The sequence below is a fragment of the Papaver somniferum genome, chromosome 7, assembly GCF_003573695.1.
Source record: "Papaver somniferum cultivar HN1 chromosome 7, ASM357369v1, whole genome shotgun sequence".
NCBI lineage: Eukaryota > Viridiplantae > Streptophyta > Magnoliopsida > Ranunculales > Papaveraceae > Papaver > Papaver somniferum.
This window is the reverse complement of record NC_039364.1, coordinates 269,212,824-269,238,496: the sequence shown is the minus strand read 5'-3', so window position 1 is coordinate 269,238,496 and position 25,673 is coordinate 269,212,824. Positions and strand designations below refer to the sequence as shown.

Here is a 25,673-nt window from a genome sequence, read left to right as displayed (position 1 = left end):
AATAATCAACAAAATCACATAAACAATTAGATACCAAGCTCTTGTGAAGATAAATTACTAATTATTCAATTCATTATTAAGCATATAAATGTAGAGTTTTCATAATAAAATTGGGTTCTACCTAAACCCTAACATGAAATTACCTAGGCATGGCTTTCTTAAAAACCATAAACAAATATGAATATAAAATCCTAGCTAATCAAAATGGAGAAAATAAGCCTCAAACCCTAATCTCCTCAGCGGCTCTCTTCAACTGCCTGTAGCCGCGCCTCCTCCGTTTTTTTTTCCGTCTTTTTTTCTTTTCAGTTGATATATAGTGATGCTACGAATAAGTTTCATCCATACCTAGCGACAGCTGCCAAGGCCCAGCCCAATACTCCAGCGGACTTCAAATCTACCTTCTTTCCAAAATCGGCTACACCTCACCAGTTCCATTATGTCCGTTCACATCTCCAACTCCATCTTCTGTACGTCTGATCTTCTTTACATCTGCCAGCCCGTTGCTTCCAATTTTCAAGCTCTCTGTCGATCAAACCACAGCAAACCGGCACCAACAAGTATTCGTTGCTGCAGACTCATCAAGAATCTCCGAGCATCATCAGTTCACCTATTCATTTATCGTCCACCAGTCACAGCTTGACAACGAACTCCAATCACCATCATCATATCACGGCAGCAGCAGAGCTTGAGTAATTCCTTGCATATGTATTAACTTCACTCGAACCAAGCCCTAGACTCCACAATTCAAGTTCAAACTCTTGGCAGTATGAACCACAGTACCACTTACAATTAGTCTTCATTCACATCTCCATTCGACAGTAACTGCTTCGCCGAAATAAGCACAAACTCGGAACAACACCATCTTCTATCTCCGGACCATTGAGCAGTTGATAAACCCCGTATCCAAATGCTTTCGAATACATCCCACTGTGGGCAATCGATACACCTCCACTTACTCTCTATGTTCTTAGCTTCGGAGCCTTCAAATTCTTATCAAACCCGTCGTTTACAGCCATGCAATGGCAGCAACATTAATAACAACACCTCCATTTCGATTCTCCTCAAAACCAACTCATCCATCTCAAACAATGCCACCATTCCGGCCTTCAATTTCATGTCGAGAACTCCTAGAACTCCAGCCATTACGGACCTTCTCTTCCTGAACTTCAGTTCACACTCAAACTGCAAACCCAGCTTCGCTGCTGATCGATCACCACCACAGCTGCAACTCAGCTCCTTGTTTCGCTGCCATCTCAGACAACTCATCTCCCTCTCTCAATGAACTAACCACAGACCCACTCCTTTGACATTGTTGTTGCAGTTCGTGTCCAACCACAGCTCTGAACAAGCCATTTCATCTCCGTCTGACCAACCAACTTCCGTTCATCTCATAACCTAAACAGCAGCAGCAATTGTTCCTTCATTCACAATTCAATCTATACCCGATATTCTCATCACAGTCAACCTCCATTTCGACCAAATTTCAGTCCAAGTTCAGCCACCAGTTATCATGGCTTGTCGCTGCCGTATTCAGTTCTCAGCATCGTCCTCCACCGGAAAACCATCTCTGCCATACAGCCGCACGGACATGTGATGGATAAATGGATGCATCGTCCACAAAGTATTCACCCACTAGTGGGCTTCACCTTCTTGAACAAACAAAGACAGTTCTTTGTTTCCACTTTCATGTGCAGGCAGTGAAGCGATTTAACGCTGCTGATATATGAAGGTACCAGGCCAGCCATATTTCGTTATTTTCGTCGCAAATACTTATTTCTCCAACAACACCTACAAAGATATAAAATATCAAAATAAACAAAATCGAGTACTAATATTACAGAGAATTGAGACTAATATAGACACATAAATGCGTCTATCATTAGGCTGTCTAATGTCTTCCCATTTAGGTGCATCTATTGTACATTTTCCTATCAGTAAAATTTTTCTTACGTAATTCTTTAAATGTCTCAGCTTATAACCTAAATAGTTCCACAATCACTCATCTGCACACGATCAAGAAAGAAAGAAATTTAGAGCGAATACTGCATTACGGTGTAATATAGAAGAGACTACTGCATTATGTGTTCATAGATAATCAGTCAACAAATAAGAAATGATAAAGATTAAAATTTCTGCTTTACCAAAAAGAAGAGGCTTAATACTGCGAAGTGGTAATATTTAAAACCACATGCACTCAAAGAATGATGGTCATTGACTCACTGATTTACACATTAATATTCCCACCAAGACAGACTGCACAAGAAACCCATAGACAACATGACCACATTAGAGACAAGACTTCACAACATAACTAACTTTTCCTTTGGATAAACCAGTTCTGAAAAGTTGTAAGCAACGAAATCGTGTTTTGATCGTTGAGCTTGCATACATGGAGGCGGGAATCACCATGGCACAATGAAAAGAATATATGAAGTTTCTTCATCAATGACAGTAGGTTCAAGATCTACAAAAATCGCACGAGGTACATGCTTTCTACCACCAGTTTCACTGAAAAAAGTTTGAACACATCATCTCCTCCTACTAATATTGTCTTATCACTTAGCATTTGGCCATCGGGCTGCAACAAGATGCATAAGAAAATTATCAGAAAACTGTCAAGAGCTATAAACTATGCAGAAACAAAATCAAGTATGAGAAGGACAACATATGGACAAAGAAATCACAAAACGTAGCGTTTTCAGCAACTGAGAACAAAACCAAGGAAAGGCATGATGCACATTAACTTGTGAGAATTTCATCTATATTACAAAAACATATGTTAACAGTCTTTAGGGTGGGTGTGCACTTGCCCACCCAGTCCAACTGGCTCCGAAGCTTAATTGTGACCATTTAAGCCTAATTTTTAGGCATTTTAGCCCTTTTGCACCCCCTAAAATACATGTTGATTGGTAGCTTGCCCACCCATTTTCTAAAACCTGGCTCCACCCCTGTCTACAAGCAGAAATCTGATCTAGTTCATCCAATTGGCCGAAAATGGTCTGATTCACGATTTTCACAAATTTGATATTCGAAGATTCATGGCCCACTAAAGTCTCAACTCTCAACACCTTTCATTTGTAACAAATTTAGAAAAAGAGTCTAACACAATCCTGTATCATGAACTTTTTTTTTTTTTTTGAAATTTTTCCGAAGCTTATAATCAAAAACTAAATTTGTCACACCAAAATCCATTTAGCAATTTTCTTTAATTCCTAACTTAAAGGTTGTGTCACTCGATATCCATCAAACACTACAAATAATAAACCAAACTAGCAATTTGGTTTACAACGTCTGTTCTTCCATCAAAATCTCAAATTAAATGTATGTTAGACATGATCAGCAGGGTAAACTGTATCAGATGACTTCGTATTTAACATTTTCCCTCTTGAAATTCCTAAATGCCTAGCTAGATTAATAACTCCGTAAATAAAACTAAAAAGTTAATCAGATTAAAATCAATATAAAATCTAATATAAATAATTAAGTACTCCATTATAAGAGAAATTCAAGAAACCATAAGTTGGTTGCTAGATTGAATGAGATTCACTTACACTCCAAATTTGATCAATCAATAAAATTTTCATCCCAATTTTCAAGTATTCCATGAGGATCTTCAAAAGAATTTTTAATACCCATCAAAGCCTGAACTCAAACAACAACGACAACCTCACTTCAGCAAAGATATAAGCAAAGCCCACGTCAAAATCCAATAGAAATGGCAAAATCAAAACAAGCAAAATGAATTTGCATTGAATTACCTTCAAAGTCAACACCACCATTAGTTACAACATTAACATGTGGTTTCCAATTGAGATTAGTTTGAAATATCAAAACCCTAGTGATTTGGGGTTTTCTAGAGTTGAATTGGAGAGAGAGAGTGTTGGATAAACTTCAACATTAAGCCTAAGATAATCTCTAACAAGTTGGTTAGAATAAGGAAAGGAAATCCATGTATTCCTAAAGGGAATTAGGTGTTAGCTAGTTCTAAGAAAAGGAAATTCATGTAATAAGGAAATAGGATTATGAAAAGGAAGTCATAGTTCTATATATATGTGATCACCAAAGTTGTGGTTGATTACAAGGAAGATTAGAGCTTTGTGTTTAGTTTTGAGTTATTTTCTAAACATCAATAAAGAGAGTAGTCTTTATATAAGCTAAGTTTGATCTTTAAGTTGCCATTAATTGGTATCAGTGCTTGTTTTCTTAGCCATGGAAAACGAAACCACCATTGTGGGTGCAAAACAGTTCACGCCACCATCAATACAAGTTCCAATCCTCAACGCCACAAACTACACAGTATGGGCCATGAGAATGAAGGTACTGATGAAAATCTACAAAGTTTGGGAAACAATTGATCCTGGTACATTGGACCCAGACAAAAATAATGTTTCCATTGGATTACTCTTTCAAGCAATACCAGAATGTCTTGTTCTACAAGTTGGTGAACATGAAACTTCAAAGAAAATTTCGGATGCAATAAAGGAACGTAATCTCGGAGCTGATCGAGTTAAAGAAGCCCGTCTGCAAACCTTAATGTCTGAATTTGAAAGAATGAAGATGAAAGACACTGATACTATTGATAGCTTTGCAGGAAAGCTATCAGAGATAGCCTCAAAAGCTGCGTCACTTGGACAATCCATTGATGAAGGTAAACTGGTAAAGAAGTTTCTCAATAGTTTACCATGATCCAAGTATATTCATATCATAGCTTCTATCGAACAAGTCTTAGATTTAAAGAAGACTAACTATGAAGATATAATTGGAAGATTGAAAGCATATGAAGAAAGAATCCTTGATGAAGAAAACAATGGAGAAACTCAAGGAAAACTCTTGTACACAAACACTTACCAACGAAACTCTGCGACAAGAGGAAGAGGTCGTGGAAGAGGTGGTAGAGGAAACAGATGCCGAAGAAGGGGAGGAAGGTTTAACTCACAAGATAAAACAACAAGTCAGAATGATCAAAACCAAGGGAAAGAAAAGAAGGATAGATCAAACATTATTTGTTACAGATGTGATAAACCAGGACACTTCTCCTCTGTATGCCCTGAAAGAATACGAAAGATGGAAGAAACAAACAAGAATGAAACAAGGGAAGCAGATACAGCTCTTTTCATACATGAAGTTGTATTCTTAAACGAAGGGAAACTAATACCAAATAACTACGAATCAAAGGATGGAGAAGAAGGAATCTGGTATTTAGATAATGGAGCCAGCAATCACATGACTGGTAAGAGACACTACTTTTCTGAACTCAATGAGAAAATCAAAGGACAAGTGAAGTTTGGGGATGGATCTTCTGTAGAAATTGAAGGGAAAGGATCAAATTCTATTTCAGAGTAAGACCGGAGAACAGAAGCTTGTCACAAACATCTACTTCATACCAAACTTACAAAGCAACATTCTAAGTTTAGGACAAGCTACATAAGTTGGATGTGATGTTAGAATCCGACAAGATTATCTAACAGTTCATGACCCAAGTGGAAGACTTTTAGTTAGAGTCTCACGTTCACAGAATAGACTCTACAAGATAAGTCTCATGATTGGAAGGTCATTGTGTCTGAATATGAGACTGGAAGATCAGACATGGAAGTGGCACGCAAGGTTGGGACACATAAGTTTCAGAACCTTAAAAACTATGTCTCAGAACAAGATGGTTCGATGGATACCACAACAAAATGGAGTGGTGGAGAGGAGAAACAGGACTCTAATGGAGATGACAAGAAGTTCTTTAAAGGCTATGCAGGTACCTAATTATCTATGGGGAGAAGCTTTACGCCACTCCACATACCTAATAAACAGGATACCTACGAAAGCTCTGAAAGACGTGACTCCATATAAAAGTTTGCGAAAGAGAAAACCAAACATAGATCATTTAAGAGTGTTTGGTTGCAAAGCATACGCAAAAGTTGATTATGCAACTCTTAAGAAACTGGATGATCGATCTCAGACTCTTGTGAATCTAGGAATTGAGCCTGGATCCAAAGCTTACAGATTATTCAATCCAACAACGAAAAGAGTGATAGTGAGTCGAGATGTGGTATTTGATGAAAAAGAAAACTGGAACTGGAAAGAAACTAATGATGGACCAAGTAGGGATCCAGGAATGTTTCACATGAGATGGGGTCAAGTAATTGATGAAGGCGAAGGACCCATAATCATCAATACCAATGGAAACAATGATGTTAGTCAAGAAGAAGAAGAGAATAATGAAAACACTGAGAATAACGAAGAAGTAGAAGAAGAAGAAGAGATCGATGAAATAACTCAACCCATTCCACTGCGAAAATCAAAAAGACAGATACAAAAGCCACAGTACCTGGAGGATTATGTTCTTCAAGCTGCAGAAGAATGTGAGATAATGCTACTGTCTGTTGATGACGAACCAAGAAGCTTCAAGGAAGCAAAGGTCTCGACTAAATGGACACAAGCATGTAGAGAAGAAATTATTTAAATCAACAGAAACAAGACTTGGTTTCTAGTTGATAAGCCAGTTGGGGTAAAAGTGATTGGTCTTAAGTGGATCTTCAAAATAAAACGGAATGCTGATGGTACTGTCAACAAATATAAGGCAAGACTTGTAGATAAGGGATACGTTCAAGAATCAGGCATAGACTTTGATGAAGTTTTTGCACCAGTTGCTAGAATTGAAACAATACGCTTATTAATTGCAGAGGCAGCATCAAACTCATGGGAAATTCACCACTTAGACGTTAAGACAGCATTCTTACATGGTGAATTGCGAGAATATGTGTATGTTGAACAACCAGAAGGTTTTGAAGTAAAAGGACAAGAGCATAAGGTTTACAAGTTGTCAAAATCTCTCTATGTTCTAATACAAGCTCCTCGAGCCTGGAATACAAAGTTAGATCAAATCTTAAGAGAAATCAGATTTGTTAAGTGCTCTAAAGAAACATCAATATACAGAAGAGAAGAAAAGGGAACGCTTCTTGTGATTGCAGTCTATATAGATGATATATTTTTGACTGGAAACTCCTTTAAGATGATCAATGAGTTAAAGATAGAAATGTCATCAAAGTTTGAGATGTCAGACCTCGGAAAACTCACTTATTACCTTGGCATAGAAGTCCATCAAGGAGTAGATGGGATTCAGATTAAACAAGAAGCTTATGCAAGGAAAATTATGAAAGAAGCAGGACTTGAAACTTGTAATCCAACGAAGATACCAATGGAGTTTGGACTTAAAGTTTCAAAGGCACAAGAAGAAGCAGAGATTGATCCAACAAGTTATAGAAGAAATGTTGGATGCCTTAAATACTTGTTACACACAAGACCAGACTTGGCTTTCTCTGTGGGAGTAGCAAGCCGTTATATGCAGAGTCCACGCAAGTCTCATGGTGATGTAATAAAGCAAATATTGAGATATCTAAGAGGAACAATAAGTTGTGGATTGAAGTATGGTCGAGGAGGATCAAAAGGAATTGTTGGGTATAGTGACAGCAGTCATAATATTGACCAAGATGATGGAAAAGGTACATCTGGTCATATATTTTATCTAGGAGAAGCACCTATTACATGGTGTTCACAGAAGCAAGACACAGTAGCTCTGTCATCATGCGAAGCTGAGTTCATGGCCGCTACATAAGAAGCTAAACAATCAATATGTCTTCAAGAAATGTTGCGTGAAATCAAAGGAAGAGAACCTGAAAACGTTCTCATCAAGATTGATAATAAGTCTGCAATTGCACTCACTAAAAATCCAGTGTTTCATGGGAAGACGAAACACATTCACAAAAGGTATCATTTCATACGAGAATGCATCGAGAAGGAGGTCATTAACGTCGAACACATACCTGGAACTGAGCAGAAAGCAGATATACTGACAAAGGCATTAGCTCGGATCAAGTTTGAAGAGATGAGGAAATTGATCGGAGTACAAGACATGTCACAAGAAATGTTGAAGCTTAAGGGGGAGATTGTTAGATAAACTTCAACATTAAGCCTAAGATAATCTCTAACAAGTTGGTTAGAATAAGGAAAGGAAATCCATGAATTCCTAAAGGGAATTAGGTGTTAGCTAGTTCTAAGAAAAGGAAATTCATGTAATAAGGAAATAGGATTATGAAAAGGAAGTCATAGTTCTATATATATGTGATCACCAAAGTTGTGGTTGATTACAAGGAAGATTAGAGCTTTGTGTTTAGTTTTGAGTTATTTTCTAAACATCAATAAAGAGAGTAGTATTTATATAAGCTAAGTTTGATATTTAAGTTGCCATTAGAGAGCAGCAGAGAAAAGGATAAAAATCCGAAAACACTATTACAAAAACGAAAACCATTTTTTCAGGAACTAAACACTTTGTTCTATGGATCTGATGATTGAAGATTTCTTGTTACTTGGTTTTTAGGCCAGAACCAGGGAGAGACGAAGAAGGAGGAAAAAAGAAAATGAAAAGATTAAACACGTTGGCGGAAAGAGAAAAACCAGGAAAACAGCAAAGTCAAGCCACCTCAGCACCACATTAGCAGTGGGTTTGAAGGTGGGTTTAAGCATTGGGTTGAATAGAATTATTGAAATGATGCAAGGCTAACAAGTAATGACACGAATTCTGTTACCTAGAAATAACTTTGTTAGGTCAACTATTCGACTTGACAGTCAACGTGATTTCTGGGTACCATCCCTTAATATTTGAAATATTGGGTACCAAAATCAGGTGTTGGTCATTTGTTGGGTACCAACCATTAAATAGCCCAAAACTATTTATAATTTTCAACCTGTTTTGATCATCACATCTGTTAGTAGTTGCAACAAAAAACGTATGTCCATTTTTAAAACCCTATATTTTAGGATGAATTAGATATTATAATATGTATTTAATTCCGTTAATGAACTATAATTAACAAAAGATAAAAGAAAAATGATTTTAGTATATAATTGACGGGTTTATTTCAACAACCAATAGAATTGGTTTGTTACGTGCACATTCTTTAAAGGAGTGTGCACAAATTTGGACTCATATTTTGACCCTTATTTAGATTTCAATTAAATTAAAAAATGAAAAAGAGACCAATATATAAAGTTGTTGATGGTTGGTTTTCTGTCGACCAATAGAATTGATTGGTTTTGTGCACACTCTTTTAAAGAGTGTGCACAAAATTGTACTCTCACAAGTTTTGGTTATTAGTTAATGAAAATATATGAATTTTGATGTCTATCCTAAGATAGAGCGTGTTTATATGTATAGTTGTTGTTCTTTCCATTAATAAGTTGGAATGTAATTGTGACATATATTTATTTTAAGGTAATAAGAAAAAATTATTGTGGAGATTGTCTATAATCCTTTCTTTCCATTAATAAGCTGGAAAGTGATATACATTTATTTAAAGTAATAAAAAAAGTTTATTTTGCAGAATATCTAAAATCCTATCTTTCCATTAATAAGCTGGAATTGGATCATGACGTAATAAGGAAAATTTATTTTGGAGATTGTCTAAGATCCTTTCTTTTCATTAATAATCTGGAATTGAATCGTGACATATATTTATTTTAAGGTAATACAAAAAATTTATTCTTGGAGATTGTCTAAACATTTTTCATGTAAACGGTAAACCGCACCAATAAAAAATGGAGTGTGAATTCGTGCACACTATTTAACGAGTGTATATTTCACATTTCAGTCTCTATTCTTGATTTAACTTAGGGAGTTATGTAACGAGGGTCGTGATTCTAAACATGGAGGGTGATAGGGCCATCAGTTAAATAATCAACCAATCAGAAGAATATGTGAAATATACACTCGTTAGAGGAGCGTGAACAGATTTGGAATCTAAAAAATGGGCCATGACAAAAACTTGAAAAAATCTACGGTGATGATACACATCACGCGAGTTCAATCTCGCGGGTTGTATCGCAACAGAGAAAAGAAGTGGTTCCCTTATGACCCGGCAGTTTAGCAAGGGGTGGGTTTAGTGTGGATCCAACCTACTGTGTCACATCGGTGCAACCCGCCATATGTAAATCATTTCCGAAAAATCTAACCATTCAAGAAAGACACACCTTTGAGTTGGCAAACCGCAGACCCAACATGGATTTTTTTTTTGATATGTTCCACGGTATGGCCGTCAAGGAAAGTCCAGCGTGACATCAATGACATGTAGGAATTCAACGAGTCCAAATCTGTTCACACTCCTCTAACGAGTGTATATTTCACATATTTTTTTGATTGGTTGATTATTAACTGATGGTCCCATTACCCTCCATGTTTAGAATCACGATCCTCATTACATAACTCCTTAAATATAATCAAGTATAGAGATTTAAATGTGAAATACACACTCGTTAAGGAGTATGCACGAATTCACACTCGAATTAAACGTGGAATTTTGGCAATATCCCAAATCACATGTAGGAATTTTCCCAATACTCCCAACTACGATTCCCATGTCAAACTCTCTTTTATCAGTCGAAGCCGAAGTTGCTACACTCAAATACATTTTGGGGATTTATGGAATGATGGTTGTGTTAGCTCCAATCTATCACGTGTCAAACAGTTAATTGAAGACGGGCTTAAGCCTCAAGAATAATTATCAACTTACTTATTGGTTTACTCCCTCCGTACCACATATATAGGTGGAGGGACCAATTCTCTTAGATTAAGAAAATTATCTTGAATTCATCATTTTTCATGTTTTTTCTTGTTTTATCCTTTGTCTTAATACTAACACAATTTTTTATGTACAATAAATAAGGGTATTTGTGAGAAAACTCATCTTGAAGATAGGACTTTGCTTATCTATTGGTACAAAGAAAATTCAAAATTCCTCCTATATAGTAGGTTTTTTTTTTTGAAGCAACAAAGATTATAATAAAATTAAGCGGCGATTACACGAGGGTATGTGGTACCTAAGGAGTCGTCTATTACAATTTGATTAATGCGGGATGGGAATATGTGATCCCAAACCAATGTTGAAAATTTCCCTAACTGGCTTTTGTCCGCAGCAAGATTGACAAGTCCATCTGCAACTTGATCACCTTCCCGTTAGATGTGTATGATGTTGCACTGGGGAATTTTACTCATGATTAACTTGGTTTCAAAGATCATACTCGAAATGTACCAAGGCAGTTCGGTGTCTGAAGTTAGGAGTTAATGTAGATTTTCCGAGTCCGTTTCAAATTGGACTTTTGACCAACTTCGGTCTTTTTCCGTTCTAGATGCTAAGAGCATAGCCCAAGATTCGGCTATCAAGGCAGTGGTGATTCCCAGCAGTTTTGCTATTGATATCATGGTGTTCGCAAATGTATCCCTGCAAATGAAACCTGCTCCAGCTATTCCAGGATGTCCTCTCGCTGCGCCATCCGTATTGATCTTGATCCAACCTAAATTAGTTTTCTTCCATCCTACCAAAATTGTTGTAGATGCCCGTGTTCCATTTCCATGGTTGATAGAGGGTGTCATTCCAGGTAACACTGGAGGGAGGTTTGCTTGTGCCCAAGAGAATTCCCGTTGAAGACTGAGTTCCATATGTGCTATGTTTCCCGGGTTTGGTTGTTTTTTGCGATAAATGAAATCATTCCTAGCTATCCATAAGGACCAGAAAAGGAAGCAAAACGCGGTGTTGATAGAACAATGTACCTTTGATTGTACAATCTGAGAGATTGTCGTCTGAGGGTTTGAAAGGACTGGGAGATATTGGATGGGATGATTAGGAAGTCCCGCAATGAGAATGTTCCATGAAGCCACGCCCACTTGACAATGAAGGAGAATATGATCAGCAGTTTCTGGATGGGAATTGCATTGTGGGCATATATTGGTGCTGGTGAGGTGGATATGGTGTAGAATGGAGAGGGTTGGAAGGCCCTCGTTGATTGTTTTCCACAAGAAAAGCTGTATTTTTGGGGGACACGGAAGTGTCCATAGGAACTTCGATGCTGGTAGGGGGTTCTGTTGGGAGTTATTTGATCTGCTTATCAAGCAATTGTATCCAGATGATGTGGTGTACTTTCCAGACTTCGTAAAAGGCCATGTGATTCTGTCAGATAGGTTATTTTGGGGGAGATGGATATTCACGATTCGCTGGGGGGTAACAGTATGCCGAATCTAAGGTATTAGTGAACTGCAGTATCCAATTTGCTTGGACATGGGTTGTTAATCCATTTCCAATTGTGTGGAAAAGATATTGTTTAAATGTAGGAATAAGGGAAGCTAATTGCCTCCATTGAGGGCCGGTTGAAGAATCCTATATAATAGGTATGGAGGGAGTATTTATTTATTTTTCATTGGTTAAAAGTTAAAACTAACCTTGTGTTTTTAGGGGCCACTCAAAGGGAATCAGGGGCCACCTTTTTATTCCCATCCATTGAAGGAGGTTAAGGGGTGTCTTAAAAATAGAAAATTGTCTATGCTGTCCTTCACCTTTATAATAAATCTAAACCTATATCCTTTATTTTCATATTCATATCATTCCACTTCTTCTTCTCTTTTCTACCAATTGAAAAAAAAATTCATCATTTTAATTTTGATTGAAAACAAAGATCATAGATCAAACAAATGTTATAATTGATTGTTTAAAATTAAAACCCAAAATTCATTGACCTTAAAGTTGAAACTTAGAACATAAAAAAAAAAAGTTCAACAAACAAAACGAATAGATGATAGTAGTTGTGATTCAAAATTAGGATTTGATTACTTGAAATCAAAAATTTTCTTGGATTTAAAGTAGCAGAAACATAATCGGTAGATAACTATCTATTTTACCTACCGATTATGGTTGATGTTCTTGGATTTACACCAGCAGAAACATAATCGGCAGATAATAATCTACTTTACCTACCGATTATGGTTGATGTTCTTCGTTTCTTAAGAACATCAACCATAATCGTTAGGTAAATTGATCGATATCTACCGATTATTCTTGATTCTAAAAATTAAATTTCTCTGTACAAAAAGTTACGCACAATCGATAGATAATGAACACCATTAACTACCGATTGTGAAAGTAGAAAATTTTGAAAATTTTGTTAAGTTTTGAAAATTTGAATTTGAGGCCATGAACACAATCGGCAGATAATAAGCATCATTTATTAACACAATTTACTTCCGATTATGGTAGTACTAAAATTCGAAAATTTAGTATATTCGGAGGTTAAAGTAATACACTTTACTACCGATTATGGTAGTACCAAAGTTCGAAAATTTTAGGATTTTGGCAAAATCATATTTTGGGGCTAATATACATTCAACAGTCAAATTTACTACCGATTATGGTAGTACTAATATTCGAAAATTGAATATATTCGGAGGTTAAAGTAACACACTTTACTACCGATTATGGTAGTACCAAAGTTCGAAAATTTTAGGATTTTGCAAAATCACATTTTGCGGCCAATATATATTCGGAAGTCAAATTTACTACCGATTATGGTAGTGCTAAAATTCGAAAGTTGAGTATATTCGGAGGTTAAAGTAACACACTTTACTACCGATTATGGTAGTACCAAAGTTCGAAAATTTTAGGATTTTGGCAAAATCTCATTTTGGGACCAATATACGTTCGGAAGTTAAATTACTACCGATTATGGTAGTGCTAAAATTCGAAAATTTAGTATATTCGGAGGTTAAAGTAACACACTTTACTACCGATTATGGTAGTACCAAAGTTCAAAAATTTTAGGATTTTGGCAAAATCTCATTTTGGGGACAATATACATTCGGAAGTTAAAATTTACTACCGATTATGGTAGTACCAAAATTTGAAAATTAAATACATTCGGAGGTTAAACCGATTGTAGTTAAACTACCGATTGTGGAAGGATAATTTTGCCATTATGAAATACACGAGATAAGGATTAGTTTTAATTTACGTTTGGGTGACCCTATTTTATCTTATTGTTGGCCCCTAATTCCATTTGGGTGGCCCTTAAAATGCTAGGAAAACTAAGGCATTTAGGTTGTTATAAACATGGGAATCCAAGGTAGTCTTCGTTGCAATCCACTTGTAGAAACAGCTTTGTTGGGTCTCGGGTGTATCACCCACCAACTTTGTCGGAATTGGTTGAGACAACAAGACTACTCATGCAACAATGCAATTTTCAAAACTGTCTCACCACAATGTACCATTGTCAGGTGCTCAATAAATGCCTTCAATTCCATACCATAACATGGATTAGTATTTAATATGCATTATGTATTCACCTAACGTTTTGCCTAACTAGTCGTCAACACTTTAAAACCCTAACTCAAAGCAAAGACGGTGAACAAATGGTGAAATATAATTTCCCTTTTAATCGTGGAATTTAGGATTTGCTCGGTCAATTTTGATTTTATTAACTAATTGAATTTATCCCAAAAAAGTTATATCTTAGATCCAACGGCAAAACTAAAATAAATTTGAATCCAATGGATGTTATGTCAGGTGGACGATTTTTTGGATCCTTTAATTTAGGTATTGATATTATCTTTTTTGATAATCTTATACAACATTCACGGTGTATAAATAGATAACATAATTTTTCGGAGTTACAGATAAATCACCGCTTTTGGGATTTGTTTATAACAACATACAAATCTAATACCCCTATAACAATTGATGGGTTTTTATCCGTGGGAACCAGGTGGAGGAAGAATTCTTTATTAGCAGCATGATGGTATTTTCTCTCGAATCAGGGTAAATATTATTACCCATATAGATTATAATGTTGTTAGTTAGTCATTAATCGATTAATGTCTAATGGTGGTGGATTTAAACAAGGATGTGGAAAGATTGATTAAACCCAAGGATATGGTGTATGAATGTGGACCTTCCTGTGTAAATAGAACATCTCAGCGCGGAATGAAATACCTCCTTGAGGTCTTCCGGATTTTAATTCTTTCAGGAGTCCGAGGACTGATGCGCGAAAACTTACCTCCACCATTTTTTCCATGTATTTGTTCCTCTTGAACTAGTTTCAAGACGGGTAAAAGAGCTCGTAACTTTCTCTTCTGCATTCATCTCCATTCCCTGTCTCTTTAAATTCTACACATCATAGAGAGAAGACTAGGAGACTTATCCATAAGTCAAGTGCTTGTTACGAAAGTGTAAATTTTATAAATTTGATATGCTTGCATTTAATGAAATATGTGCTAAGTTTTTCTCTTTAGATTATATGTCTTGGATGCTGGAATCTGGATGTTTACGCCATGAGAGGTGTATAATCATGGCTGACACTACTGGACAAGTTAGAATTTCCAAAGGCTAAAAGGTTTTTCCTCATAGAAGCAAAATAACCTTTTATCAAAACGAAATAAAAACCTTCCCAAATACATTAAAAGAAAGGAAAAACCAGTAGATAAAAATAAATTTCTTTGCTTCCATAATCATTATAGTCAGCACCATCTACTAATTCAATGCTCAGGGAAACGATCAAAGGATCTTTTAGCATTAGTCTGTCTTAATATGCAACTGATCACATTGGATCATGGTTGTAGCACAATTTTCAAGCTTACATAATTAAAAACATGGGATTCCAATATCTTTTTTACTAGTCTCAGGTGTATCACTTGCCAAATAGTTATTCTCTATTTCCCGTCTGGCATGGCTCCTGTCAGAATGTGTTGCCAGTCTTGCGACATTATCACCTAGCTACCAACTAGTCCGACATGACTTGGTTGTTTTAGAAAGTACTATCATCACCATTCCAACATTACTAGGATTTACTGATTTAGCATAATTAGGATCCTCCACAAAATGCTACTAATTATTGCATTAACCATGCTACTATGGTCATGCAAGTTAATGTAGCAGTAGCTTAGAAGTTGGAACGGTTGCAACCATTTTGTAGGTATTTCTCTAACTGTTTCCAATCATGCAGGCACATGCTCTGGAGCAAAGTGCAACTTTTACTGGAGGAACAAGCAAAGAGGAACTAGAAAGGAAAGCAGCTTCACGGACAATCAAGTGGGTGCAAGATTTGAACTTGGAAATGGTGCGGATCTCTTGGGAAGTTCTTAATTCTAATAGAAACTATGTAGACTTACACTCTCTTTTGTAATATTGTGTAGTTTTGGTGCATAGCATCTATTTTTCCATAACTTTATAGAAAGGGAAGTCTGCTTTTATTTTATGGAAGTCCTTAAAAATTTCTTGGAATATGAATGAAGCAGTACTACATAACTTTGAAGCTTGTAGGAATCACCCTTTATAAGGTAGGGATGCTCAAATCTGGAAAATTCTGGCATGTATATGCACTCATTTGGTCATTGTGGAAAAATAGAAATGCTTGAACTTAGAACACAAGTAAAAACTAAAAACAACTACTAATACAAGTTTTTTTTTTCAAATATTATAAATAATCGAGGTACACAAACATCGTAATAAATAGTGGTCTAATAATTCTAAACAGCAAGATCACACACATGGATTTAAGACAAAATGGGAAACCAAGTTCAGTTTACTTCAAAAACGGGTTAATATGTGACCAACCACCATCACCAATATGATTAATATATCCTCCAATAATACGGAAAGTACCATAACAAACAACAATAATTCTGTTCGACCCACTAGTCAAATCCACCTTCAAACCCACTGCTGATGTGGCGCTGAGGTGGCTTTACTTTGCTATTTTTTTGGTTTTTCTCTTTCCGCTTACGTGTTTAATCTTTTCTTTTCCGTTTCATTTTTATTTTTTCCAAAACAAATTACTCCTTCATCGTCTCGCCCTAATTCTGGCCGAAAAACTAAGTATCAAGAAATCTTTAATCATCAGATCCATGGAACAAAAGTATTCAGTGCTTGAACAGATTAATGTAGCATCAAAGTTCAAGATTTTATCTAAGCTACACATAAATCCTATGTTCATCAATTTAGGTAATTTTATCTCTCTGTTGATTTCGATTATTCGGTTTATGGCTTTGAAACGTGTAAAGTTCCAAGGTTATAGTGTTGTAAGGTATCATGATACTCCATCTGTCTCCCTCTTTTAGATGTTTCTAGATTGATTATTTGTTGCGTTGATTTATAGTATTGGTTTGTAATGTTATCAGGATTCAGGGGTTAGAATTGTAGCAGGAAGGTACACCGATTATGATTGTGGAAAATGAGAAGTTTTCTGGTATGTGTTATTCATATCTTTGAAAATTTGCAATTTACAAAGATTTGAAAACATTTAAAAATTTAAGTCGAACTCGACATTTACAATGCAATGCTTTTTCAGGATTGATTTGGTATGGAAATGCAGCTTCAATGGTGAATCAAAGAATGATTGGTATTTCTATGGGTATGTATTGTTGTTATAGTGCTGTTTACCAAGTGGGGTTTTAGAGTAAACCAAATGTTTATAAACTGAGAAATCAATTTGCAGCCCATCGTTATACTTCAACATCTTATATATGGTTTGAAAAAGAAACCTCAAATTCTCATTTCTTCTGGTCGTTGTTATCATTATCAAATATTTATATCTATCTTGTTTAGAACCACCACTAATGATATCTACCGTATCAAGCATATCTCATGATCTAGTTTAGTATAGTTTGCCTTTTGCATTAGGTTGGGTATGCAGATTTTGTTTCGCCATTTCTTGGGTTTGTTTGGTTCTATGTGATTTACAGCCTCTCAGGTCTCACACTTATGTGCACTCTTTGCATCCCCAAAAACTAAAAAGAAATTGATTGATACTTAGAAGTTATCCTTTGTGTATAAAAATTGTTCAAGGAGATGACTTGGATTCTTTTGTTGTAAACCATTTGTAATTTTATACTGATTGGATATGCGTGTTTGTTCAATAATAACCTCATGTTTGCTCTTGCATGTGTTCTTTGGCCTGACAATGCTAACCTAAAATTCATCTCCTGTTTGCTCTTGCAGGTGTTATTTGGCCTGACAATGCTAACCTAAAAGTCAGCCGAAATTCTACAACAAAAATAGCTCAATCACTACATGTTTCCTTCTTTTTTATCTTATCTTCCATTCATGTATTTGGTTTTTCTTGGGGTTAGGCTGTCTAATGTCTTCCCATTTAGGTGCATCTATTGTACATTGTGCTATCAATAAAATTTTTCTTACGTAATTCTTTAAATGTCTCAGCTTATAACCTAAATAGTTCCACAATCACTCATCTGCACACGATCAAGAAAGAAAGAAATTTAGAGCAAATACTGCATTACAGTGTAATATAGAAGAGACTACTGCATTATGTGTTCATAGATAATCAGTCAACAAATAAGAAATGATAAAGATTAAAATTTATGCTTTACCAAAAAGAAGAGGCTTAATACTGCGAAGTGGTAATATTTAAAACCACATGCACTCAAAGAATGATGGTCATCGACTCACTGATTTACACATTAATATTCCCACCAAGAAAGACTGCACAAGAAACCCATAGACAACATGACCACATTAGAGACAAGACTTCCCAACATAACTAACTTTTCCTTTGGATAAACCAGTTCTGAAAAGTTGTAAACAACGAAATCGTGTTTTGTTCGTTGAGCTTGCATACATGGAGGCGGGAATCACCATGGAACAATGAAAAGAATCTACGAAGTTTCTTCATCAATGACAATAGGTTCAAGATCTACAAAAATGGCACGAGGTACATGCTTTCTAGCACCAGTTTCACTGAAAAAAGGTTGAACACATCATCTCCTCCTACTAATATTGTCTTATCACTTAGCATTTGGCAATCGGGCTGCAACAAGATGCATAAGAAAATTATCAGAAAACTGTCATGAGCTATAAACTATGCAGAAACAAAATCAAGTATGAGAAGGACAACATATGGACAAAGAAATCACAAAACGTAGCGTTTTCAGCAACTGAGAACAAAACCAAGGAAAGGCATGATGCACATTATCTTGTGAGAATTTCATCTATATTACAGAAACATATGTGAACAATCTTTAGGGTGGGTGTGCACTTGCCCACCCAGTCCAACTGGCTCCGAAGCTCAACTGTGACCATTTAAGCCTAATTTTAGGCATTTTATCCCTTTTGCACCCCCTAAAATACATGTTTATTGGTAGCTTGCCCACCCATTTTCTAAAACCTGGCTCCGCCCCTGTCTACAAGCAGCAATCTGATCTAGTTCATCCAATTGGCCGAAAATGGTCTGATTCACGATTTTCCCAAATTTGATATTCGAAGATTCATGGCCCACTAAAGTATCAACTCTCAACACCTTTCATTTGTAACAAATTTAGAAAAAGAGTCTAACACAATCCTGTATCATAAACTTGTTTTGTTTTTTTTTTGAAATGTTTCCGAAGCTTATAATCAAAAACTAAATTTGTCACACCAAAATCCATTTAGCAATTTTCTTTAATTCCTAACTTAAAGGTTGTGTCACTCGATATCCATCAAACACTACAAATAATAAACCAAACTAAAAATTTGGTTTACAACGTCTGTTCTTCCATCAAAATCTCAAATTAAATGTATGTCAGACATGATCAGCAGGTTAAACTGTATCAGATGACTTCGTGTTTAACATTTTCCCTCTTGAAATTCCTAAATGCCTAGCTAGATTAATAACTCCGTAAATAAAACTAAAAAATTAATCAGATTAAAATCAATATAAAATCTAATATAAATAATTAAGTACTCCATTATAAGAGAAATTCAAGAAACCATAAGTTGGTTGCTAGATTGAATGAGATTCACTTACACTCCAAATTTGATCGATCAATAAATTTTTCATCCCAGTTATCAAGTATTCCATGAGGATCTTCAAAAGAATTTTTAATACCCATCAAAGCCTGAACTCAAACAACAACGACAACCTCACTTCAGCAAAGATATAAGCAAAGCCCACGTCAAAATCCAATAGAAATTGCAAAATCAAAACAAGCAAAATGAATTTGCATTGAATTACCTTCAAAGTCAACACCACCATTAGTTACAACATTAACATGTGGTTTCCAATTGAGATTAGTTTGAAATATAAAAACCCTACTGATTTGGGGTTTTCTAGAGTTGAATTGGAGAGAGAGAGAGAGCAGCAGAGAAAATGATAAAAATCCGAAAACACTATTACAAAGGCGAAAACCATTTTTTCAGGAACTAAACACATTTTTCTATGGATCTGATGATTGAAGATTTCTTGTTACTTGGTTTTTAGGCCAGAACCAGGGCGAGACGAAGAAGGAGGAAAAAAGAAAAAGAAAAAGAAAATGAAATGATTAAACACGTTGGCGGAAAGAGAAAAACCAAGAAAACAGTAAAGTCAAGCCACCTCAGCACCACATCAGCAGTGGGTTTGAAGGTGGGTTTAAGCAGTGGGTTGAATAGAATTATTTAACAAACAATGAACAAAACAAGTTTTCCTACCGTCTTTTCATCCATGCTGAAGAAGAGCGCTTTAAGGTAATTAATAAATCCAATATGGTGGTCTCTCGTTTTCTTTCGCAGCTTTAATATATATCTTCCATGCAGCCCAAACGAAGAACCAAAGTACTCCCAGTAAGCACCAGACTCCAAGAAATATTTGGAGTACAACATACACAAACTGCTTGAGTATAAAAGTCAGGTACCATAGCTTCTATTATTGACATATAACCGAAGGCGATACATCCGATTGGAATACACATCAACACGACCAGAATACGAACTTGAGTAACAGATGTTCCGTTCATAAACCCACATATGACCAAAAATATTATAGTCAGAGACACAAGAAACGCAACCCCATTAGTGATCATGTAATACACGTATTCTGTTGGGTATTTGTAAGCCAATATAGGGTATCCAGCGTACCGTATTAGATAAGGGAAAAAAACACCATTACTACTATTCCAACTGTTGCTGTAGTTTGAAACAACTTTGGTAAACGCCGAATCATCCAGAATTAAACCGTCCGCTGTCATATCGTAATAATCGTCACCACCCTGCAATTCCATGAGACCATTCACAAGATTGTAAAGGCCATCATATTGTTCATCACTGTATGCGCGATCTGGCACGTTTTCATCAAAGAACTTATCGAAACCATCAGACAAGGAGGAGCCATATCTTGACTCCAGATAATAAGCAAAAGTAACGGGGTCGGTATTAGAGTTAACTTTAGAATCATCTTGCCAAACCCCGCATGGAGGGTTCATTGCAGCTTGAAATGCGATTCCTGCTACCAACGTTGCCACCACCATTATTGCATTGACCCTGTCTTTCAGCCCTTCATGAACACCGTTTTCAGACAAAGCTTTACTCTTATGCGTCTCATGGTGTACATAATAACTATAAAACCCGAATTTTAGGTCATTCCCTTTAGCTTGCGGTAACATATCCAAGGCTTTGAGGCGGTTCTCGTTTACCACCTTTATATTAATTTTTACATTATCATTCAGCAGTAAATAATTTGTAATCTGCAAAACATAATAATTAAGTTAATAAATATTATCAAAATACATGTTGTATGTAATAACGATATGTTGAAAGTATAAACGAGAAATCATCATTTTATTAAGGAATCATAGATAAACTTTTTAAATGTATACCTTCATATTCCCCATTTTTGTAGCAAGGTGCAAGATGGTGTTGCCACTGTTGTCCGTGGAGTTGATAGATATAAGATTTGGATTTTCCTCTGAAAGTGGCGCATGTACAACCTGGTTTACTAATAGCTCTAGGGTCTTAATACTACTATCACTTGTTACACAACAGTGTAGTATGGTCTCACCAGTATTATGATTCTTTAGGTGAATTGCTTCGGGTAGTCCTTCTTCCAATAGTAGTTTCATGATATCCACTCTATTTTTCATAGCTGCTAGATGTAGAGGTGTTCTTCCATCTTCATCTTGAAGTATACTAGCACCTGCAGGTTTGTTCTCTAGCAATAATCTCACCATTGGAAGACTCCTTCTCACAGAAGCAAGGTGAAGTGGAGTAAATCCATTCGAGTCTTGTTTCAATGCAAGATCAGGTCTCATAGCTAGAATTTTTGTTGCGAATTCGATATCGCCAGAGATAACTGCTATGTGTGACGGAGTCCTGCAGAAACTAGTAAATGTTTCATCTAGATTATTAAGACGAGAGCCATCTTCTTTACAGAACATCTTTTGAAGTTGCTTCCATATTTTAGATAAACTCTCCATTTTCCTCACTGTTTTTTTTTTCTCTCTGATCAGTATTCTTTGCGAGTGTGAAGTATGTTTAATACTTCAAATATAGAGATAATTAATTAGTCAACTCCATTTACTTCAACACAATTACTTGAAAGGTTCAACCACGATAAGAAATCAAAACCATAACGATCAGAGTCAGACAACGTAATCTTACTCCTAGCATATATTAAAAATTTATATATCCCTGTGTCCAAATCAAGAAGTAAAATATTTACTTCTCGAGGAGCAACTTCAGGCCTGCCCAATAGAGTTATTTATTTGAGATTAACTATGTTCTTAATGATGGATACTGTCGTCACATAATAATTAATAAAGCAGCAAGGAGCAAGTTGAACCCCAATACAAACAAGTGTTAATTATTAAGGTGCTGCTGGTGGTGGCAGTGGTGGTGGTTATGCTGTTTTTACAGGGAGCATTCTTCATCAGGTCAACTATGAAGTGCATTAGTAGAAGCACCCAAAACAAAGAGGCCCTGCCTCTTGATTCTAGGCCACTAGTTTTGGCACGGCATAGCTAACCAAAAACATGCAAGTTCTTGCTCAACTTTTCCAGGTTGATTTCTACTGTAGTGTCTAGTTTTTGACTCTACCAAAGCTTCATAGTTCTAATGCTTCCAGCGAATCAACCACTGACCATGCAACAGGCTACTTGATGAGAAGAAAATTAGGCATTTTTAGAAAAGACTATTATTCCGATCTTTCCAGACGTTTCAAAGAGTGGCATGCAGTCCAAATAACAACTTCGTCACCGGTTACATTATTACCCTTGAAGATATATTCATTCAAATGTAAGGTCAATTGCAATTTTACAAACTATCATATTGTTACTTGTTAGCCACGCATGCCATTTTGTATTCATTTTTTATTCCATTTTGGGATAGGAATATAATCCGTAATAGTCAATGGTTGTCACATTTTGTAATGAATCCAAGATCCACTGACTATCAATACAATGCATGGTAATACGACAAAATATAGTATATTAACTTAGAGATTGATTAGTTCTTTGTTGGCGATGGCGAATATTAGTAGAAATGTAGTGCAACACGCTAGAGGGGTACCTATCCGTAGGATTGCTTTCGGCATATATATCATTCACATTATAGTAAACTTCCAAAGAGGTTTTGCATAGAAAATGTACTCTTGGAAAGTGGTCCTGGCGGAATTTTCGAGTCATGAGACATGAGCCAAACTAGGCCAGATCATGACTTGTGAATCTATTTCACTTCTCTTTTTCCACCTAGCCGGAAGATTAGCATATTATCAGCGGAATCATAGACAATCGAACAGGCAAAAATTAGTTTATCTAAAAAAAATAGACTGGGCTATTGGCAAATAGGTCCAAAACAGTAGTATATGCTCTGGTTTAAGCAAATTTAGTTTCGTTATCAATTTAATTTGTCCCATTGATATCTTATTGAAGATGTCTAACATTTTGTACACATAATAGAGGACAATATCTGACGTCTGTCAGCAACAATGACTTCAATTTGACCATTCATTTTATCAATCTTGATGATCCCATTCAAGGTTATTGCATGATAATGTCAAGAAAAACAACTGAAATCTAAAGACTTAAAAAAGCCTAGACAAAAAAAGCTCCCGCATTGAATGGTGAGGAAATCCTTATATTTTATTGGCCGAAATAGGCCTTTTTTGAGTTTTATGAAACGAGCGTTTTGGTGAGGACACTTGCCAACATATGATTGGTTTAAAAATATAGGGGAACTATGTTGGGTTTTTTTTCTGATAACGGTCGGACCACTTGCATCTGGTGCTCTAACAGTTGCAAACATAAACATCCTACATATAGATATAGCAAAACAAACAAGCATAAAACGATTAACGAGTAAACAACAAAAGACATACCACGACACGAGATTTATAGTGGTTCGGCAATGTGCCTACGTCCAATTGCGATGATGATCCTTTTCATTATTGTGAAAGACTCCGAAGAACAAATACGAGAACACTTCGTGTGTCAGCCACCCATCTAAAAGACAACCTTGACCCTACCCATATCTTGTTATCTAGCATTGCAGCCCCATTGATGGGGTTACATACACCACTTAAAGAACACTCCATTTGTTGTAACCTTACGCTAAATATAAGAAACACTCATGATAGCCTCACCTTTCTCTCTTGAGCTTCACCAATGCTCGCTCAAGAAGAAACCTTAGACTCACCATGAAAACTCTTCACGAGATAACCACCCCAAGAGGTGGGATGGAATCCCTCACAACTCTATTGTCGATTCCATAGCTTTCTCAAGAATCAGCTCACCCTATTTATACCTGATGAATACTTGGGGTTCAAGTTTAGTACTTCTTGACCAAGTTTCACTAGTTTCCTAAATTACTGGTTTCCTAAGTGTCCTAGACTTGGCCGCCAAGACTTAATTACTTGGAGATAAGAAGAAAATATATCATCAACAAACTAACTTCACAAATCTCCACCTTTGTTGATAATCCTTCACTTCCATTCTTCGTTCTTCCTTTCACGTTCATCATCGCCACCACCTTGTACTTTTCGGCACCTTCAAGAATCATGAAGAATACTAATCAAGTTCAAAACGTGTTTGAACTTAATCCTTGGTGCCACCTTTGTAAGCATGCCTGTGAGATTATCCTTCAAGTAAGTCTTCCCTAATGAAAAACTATTCACCGTAGATAACAAGTCACACAAAATGAAAACCGAACATCCATATGTTTTTACTCTTCTGTGAAGATCTTCATGCTGCCAAAAAATCTACAGCACTTAGACAACCACAACGCACATCTATGCGTTCTTGCTTGATTCCAACGTATCCATTCAAGGACGCCAAGTTGCTTCCTTCACAGCATCATTTACCCGTATTAATTCAGACTCCATTGTTAAATTGAGCTGCAACTGCTTGTAAAGATAAACCACTACCTCTAGCTTATTGGACGATAAGTCACTACCACCGTATAGACATATCCAGTTTGTAGATCTGAAACAATCCAAATCACCCCATCATCGGTATCTACATGCCCATAAACTTGTAGCGTGCTTTGTTACCACTCCGCTGGTACACCAAAATTTTCTACCGTACTCTTTAGGTACCTCAAGTTCTTCATTTCAAACTCCATACTAAGTCGAGACTCCAATTTCTCAATATGCACCATGCTTTTCGCAGCAATAAACATATCCACGTACAAAAGAATCACCACTTGTTAGTTTATATTAAACTAACCCCTCATGTCAGATTTTTAGAATCTAACCATGTTGTATATATCAAACTATATTGAGCACTACCCCTATTCTGCACCAAACAATCAATCCACGGATCTTTATCATTGTGCAAAAAATCTTGAGCCCATCTCTACGATGAGTCTTTCATTACCGGAGTCCATCTCACCTTGAATCTTGATCTACAATCATATCTTCTCTTGAGTATTACTCTTTTTAAAGCTCATCACTGTGAAGCATCGCCAATACGATAATTTTTATTACCATGATATATACTTCCTTCATTTCGCAACAACAACACCCTTGAGCTGTATTTTATTTTCTTACTCCATAACTGAGTACCATATAAGAAGTTGTCTTCGACTTGTGCACAGCCACAGACCACCATCATAGTCAACAAGGTATGGATT

General features: G+C 36.1%; 1 protein-coding gene across 2 annotated transcripts; it reads right to left on the bottom strand.

Annotated features, from left to right (window-relative positions):
* Positions 1-18,148: 18,148 nt before the first annotated feature.
* Positions 18,149-22,023, bottom strand: LOC113293800 (protein ACCELERATED CELL DEATH 6-like). Of its 2 annotated transcripts, none has more exons than XM_026542302.1 (4): positions 21,428-22,023; positions 19,810-21,295; positions 19,603-19,693; positions 18,149-18,627 (listed from the first exon to the last, which is right to left on the bottom strand). In XM_026542302.1, the coding sequence occupies exons 1-2, from the start codon at positions 21,983-21,985 to the stop codon at positions 20,348-20,350; spliced, it is 1,506 nt and encodes a 501-aa protein (XP_026398087.1). In that variant the 5' UTR covers positions 21,986-22,023; the 3' UTR covers positions 18,149-18,627; positions 19,603-19,693; positions 19,810-20,347. The 2 variants fall into 2 exon arrangements, with proteins under 2 accessions (XP_026398087.1, XP_026398086.1); XM_026542301.1 differs by having other exon boundaries at positions 20,265-21,295.
* Between the last annotated feature and the right edge of the window lie 3,650 nt (positions 22,024-25,673).

What these genes read in the sequence shown, in the direction of transcription:
- LOC113293800 (XM_026542302.1), bottom strand. Translation starts at nt 21,985, where the DNA reads ATGTTCTGTAAAGAAGATGGCTCTCGTCTTAATAATCTAGATGAAACA. An exon ending in CAAAAATGGGGAATATGAAG is followed by an intron (nt 21,296 to 21,427) that starts GTATACATTTAA and finishes TATGTTTTGCAG; the next exon opens with ATTACAAATTATTTACTGCT.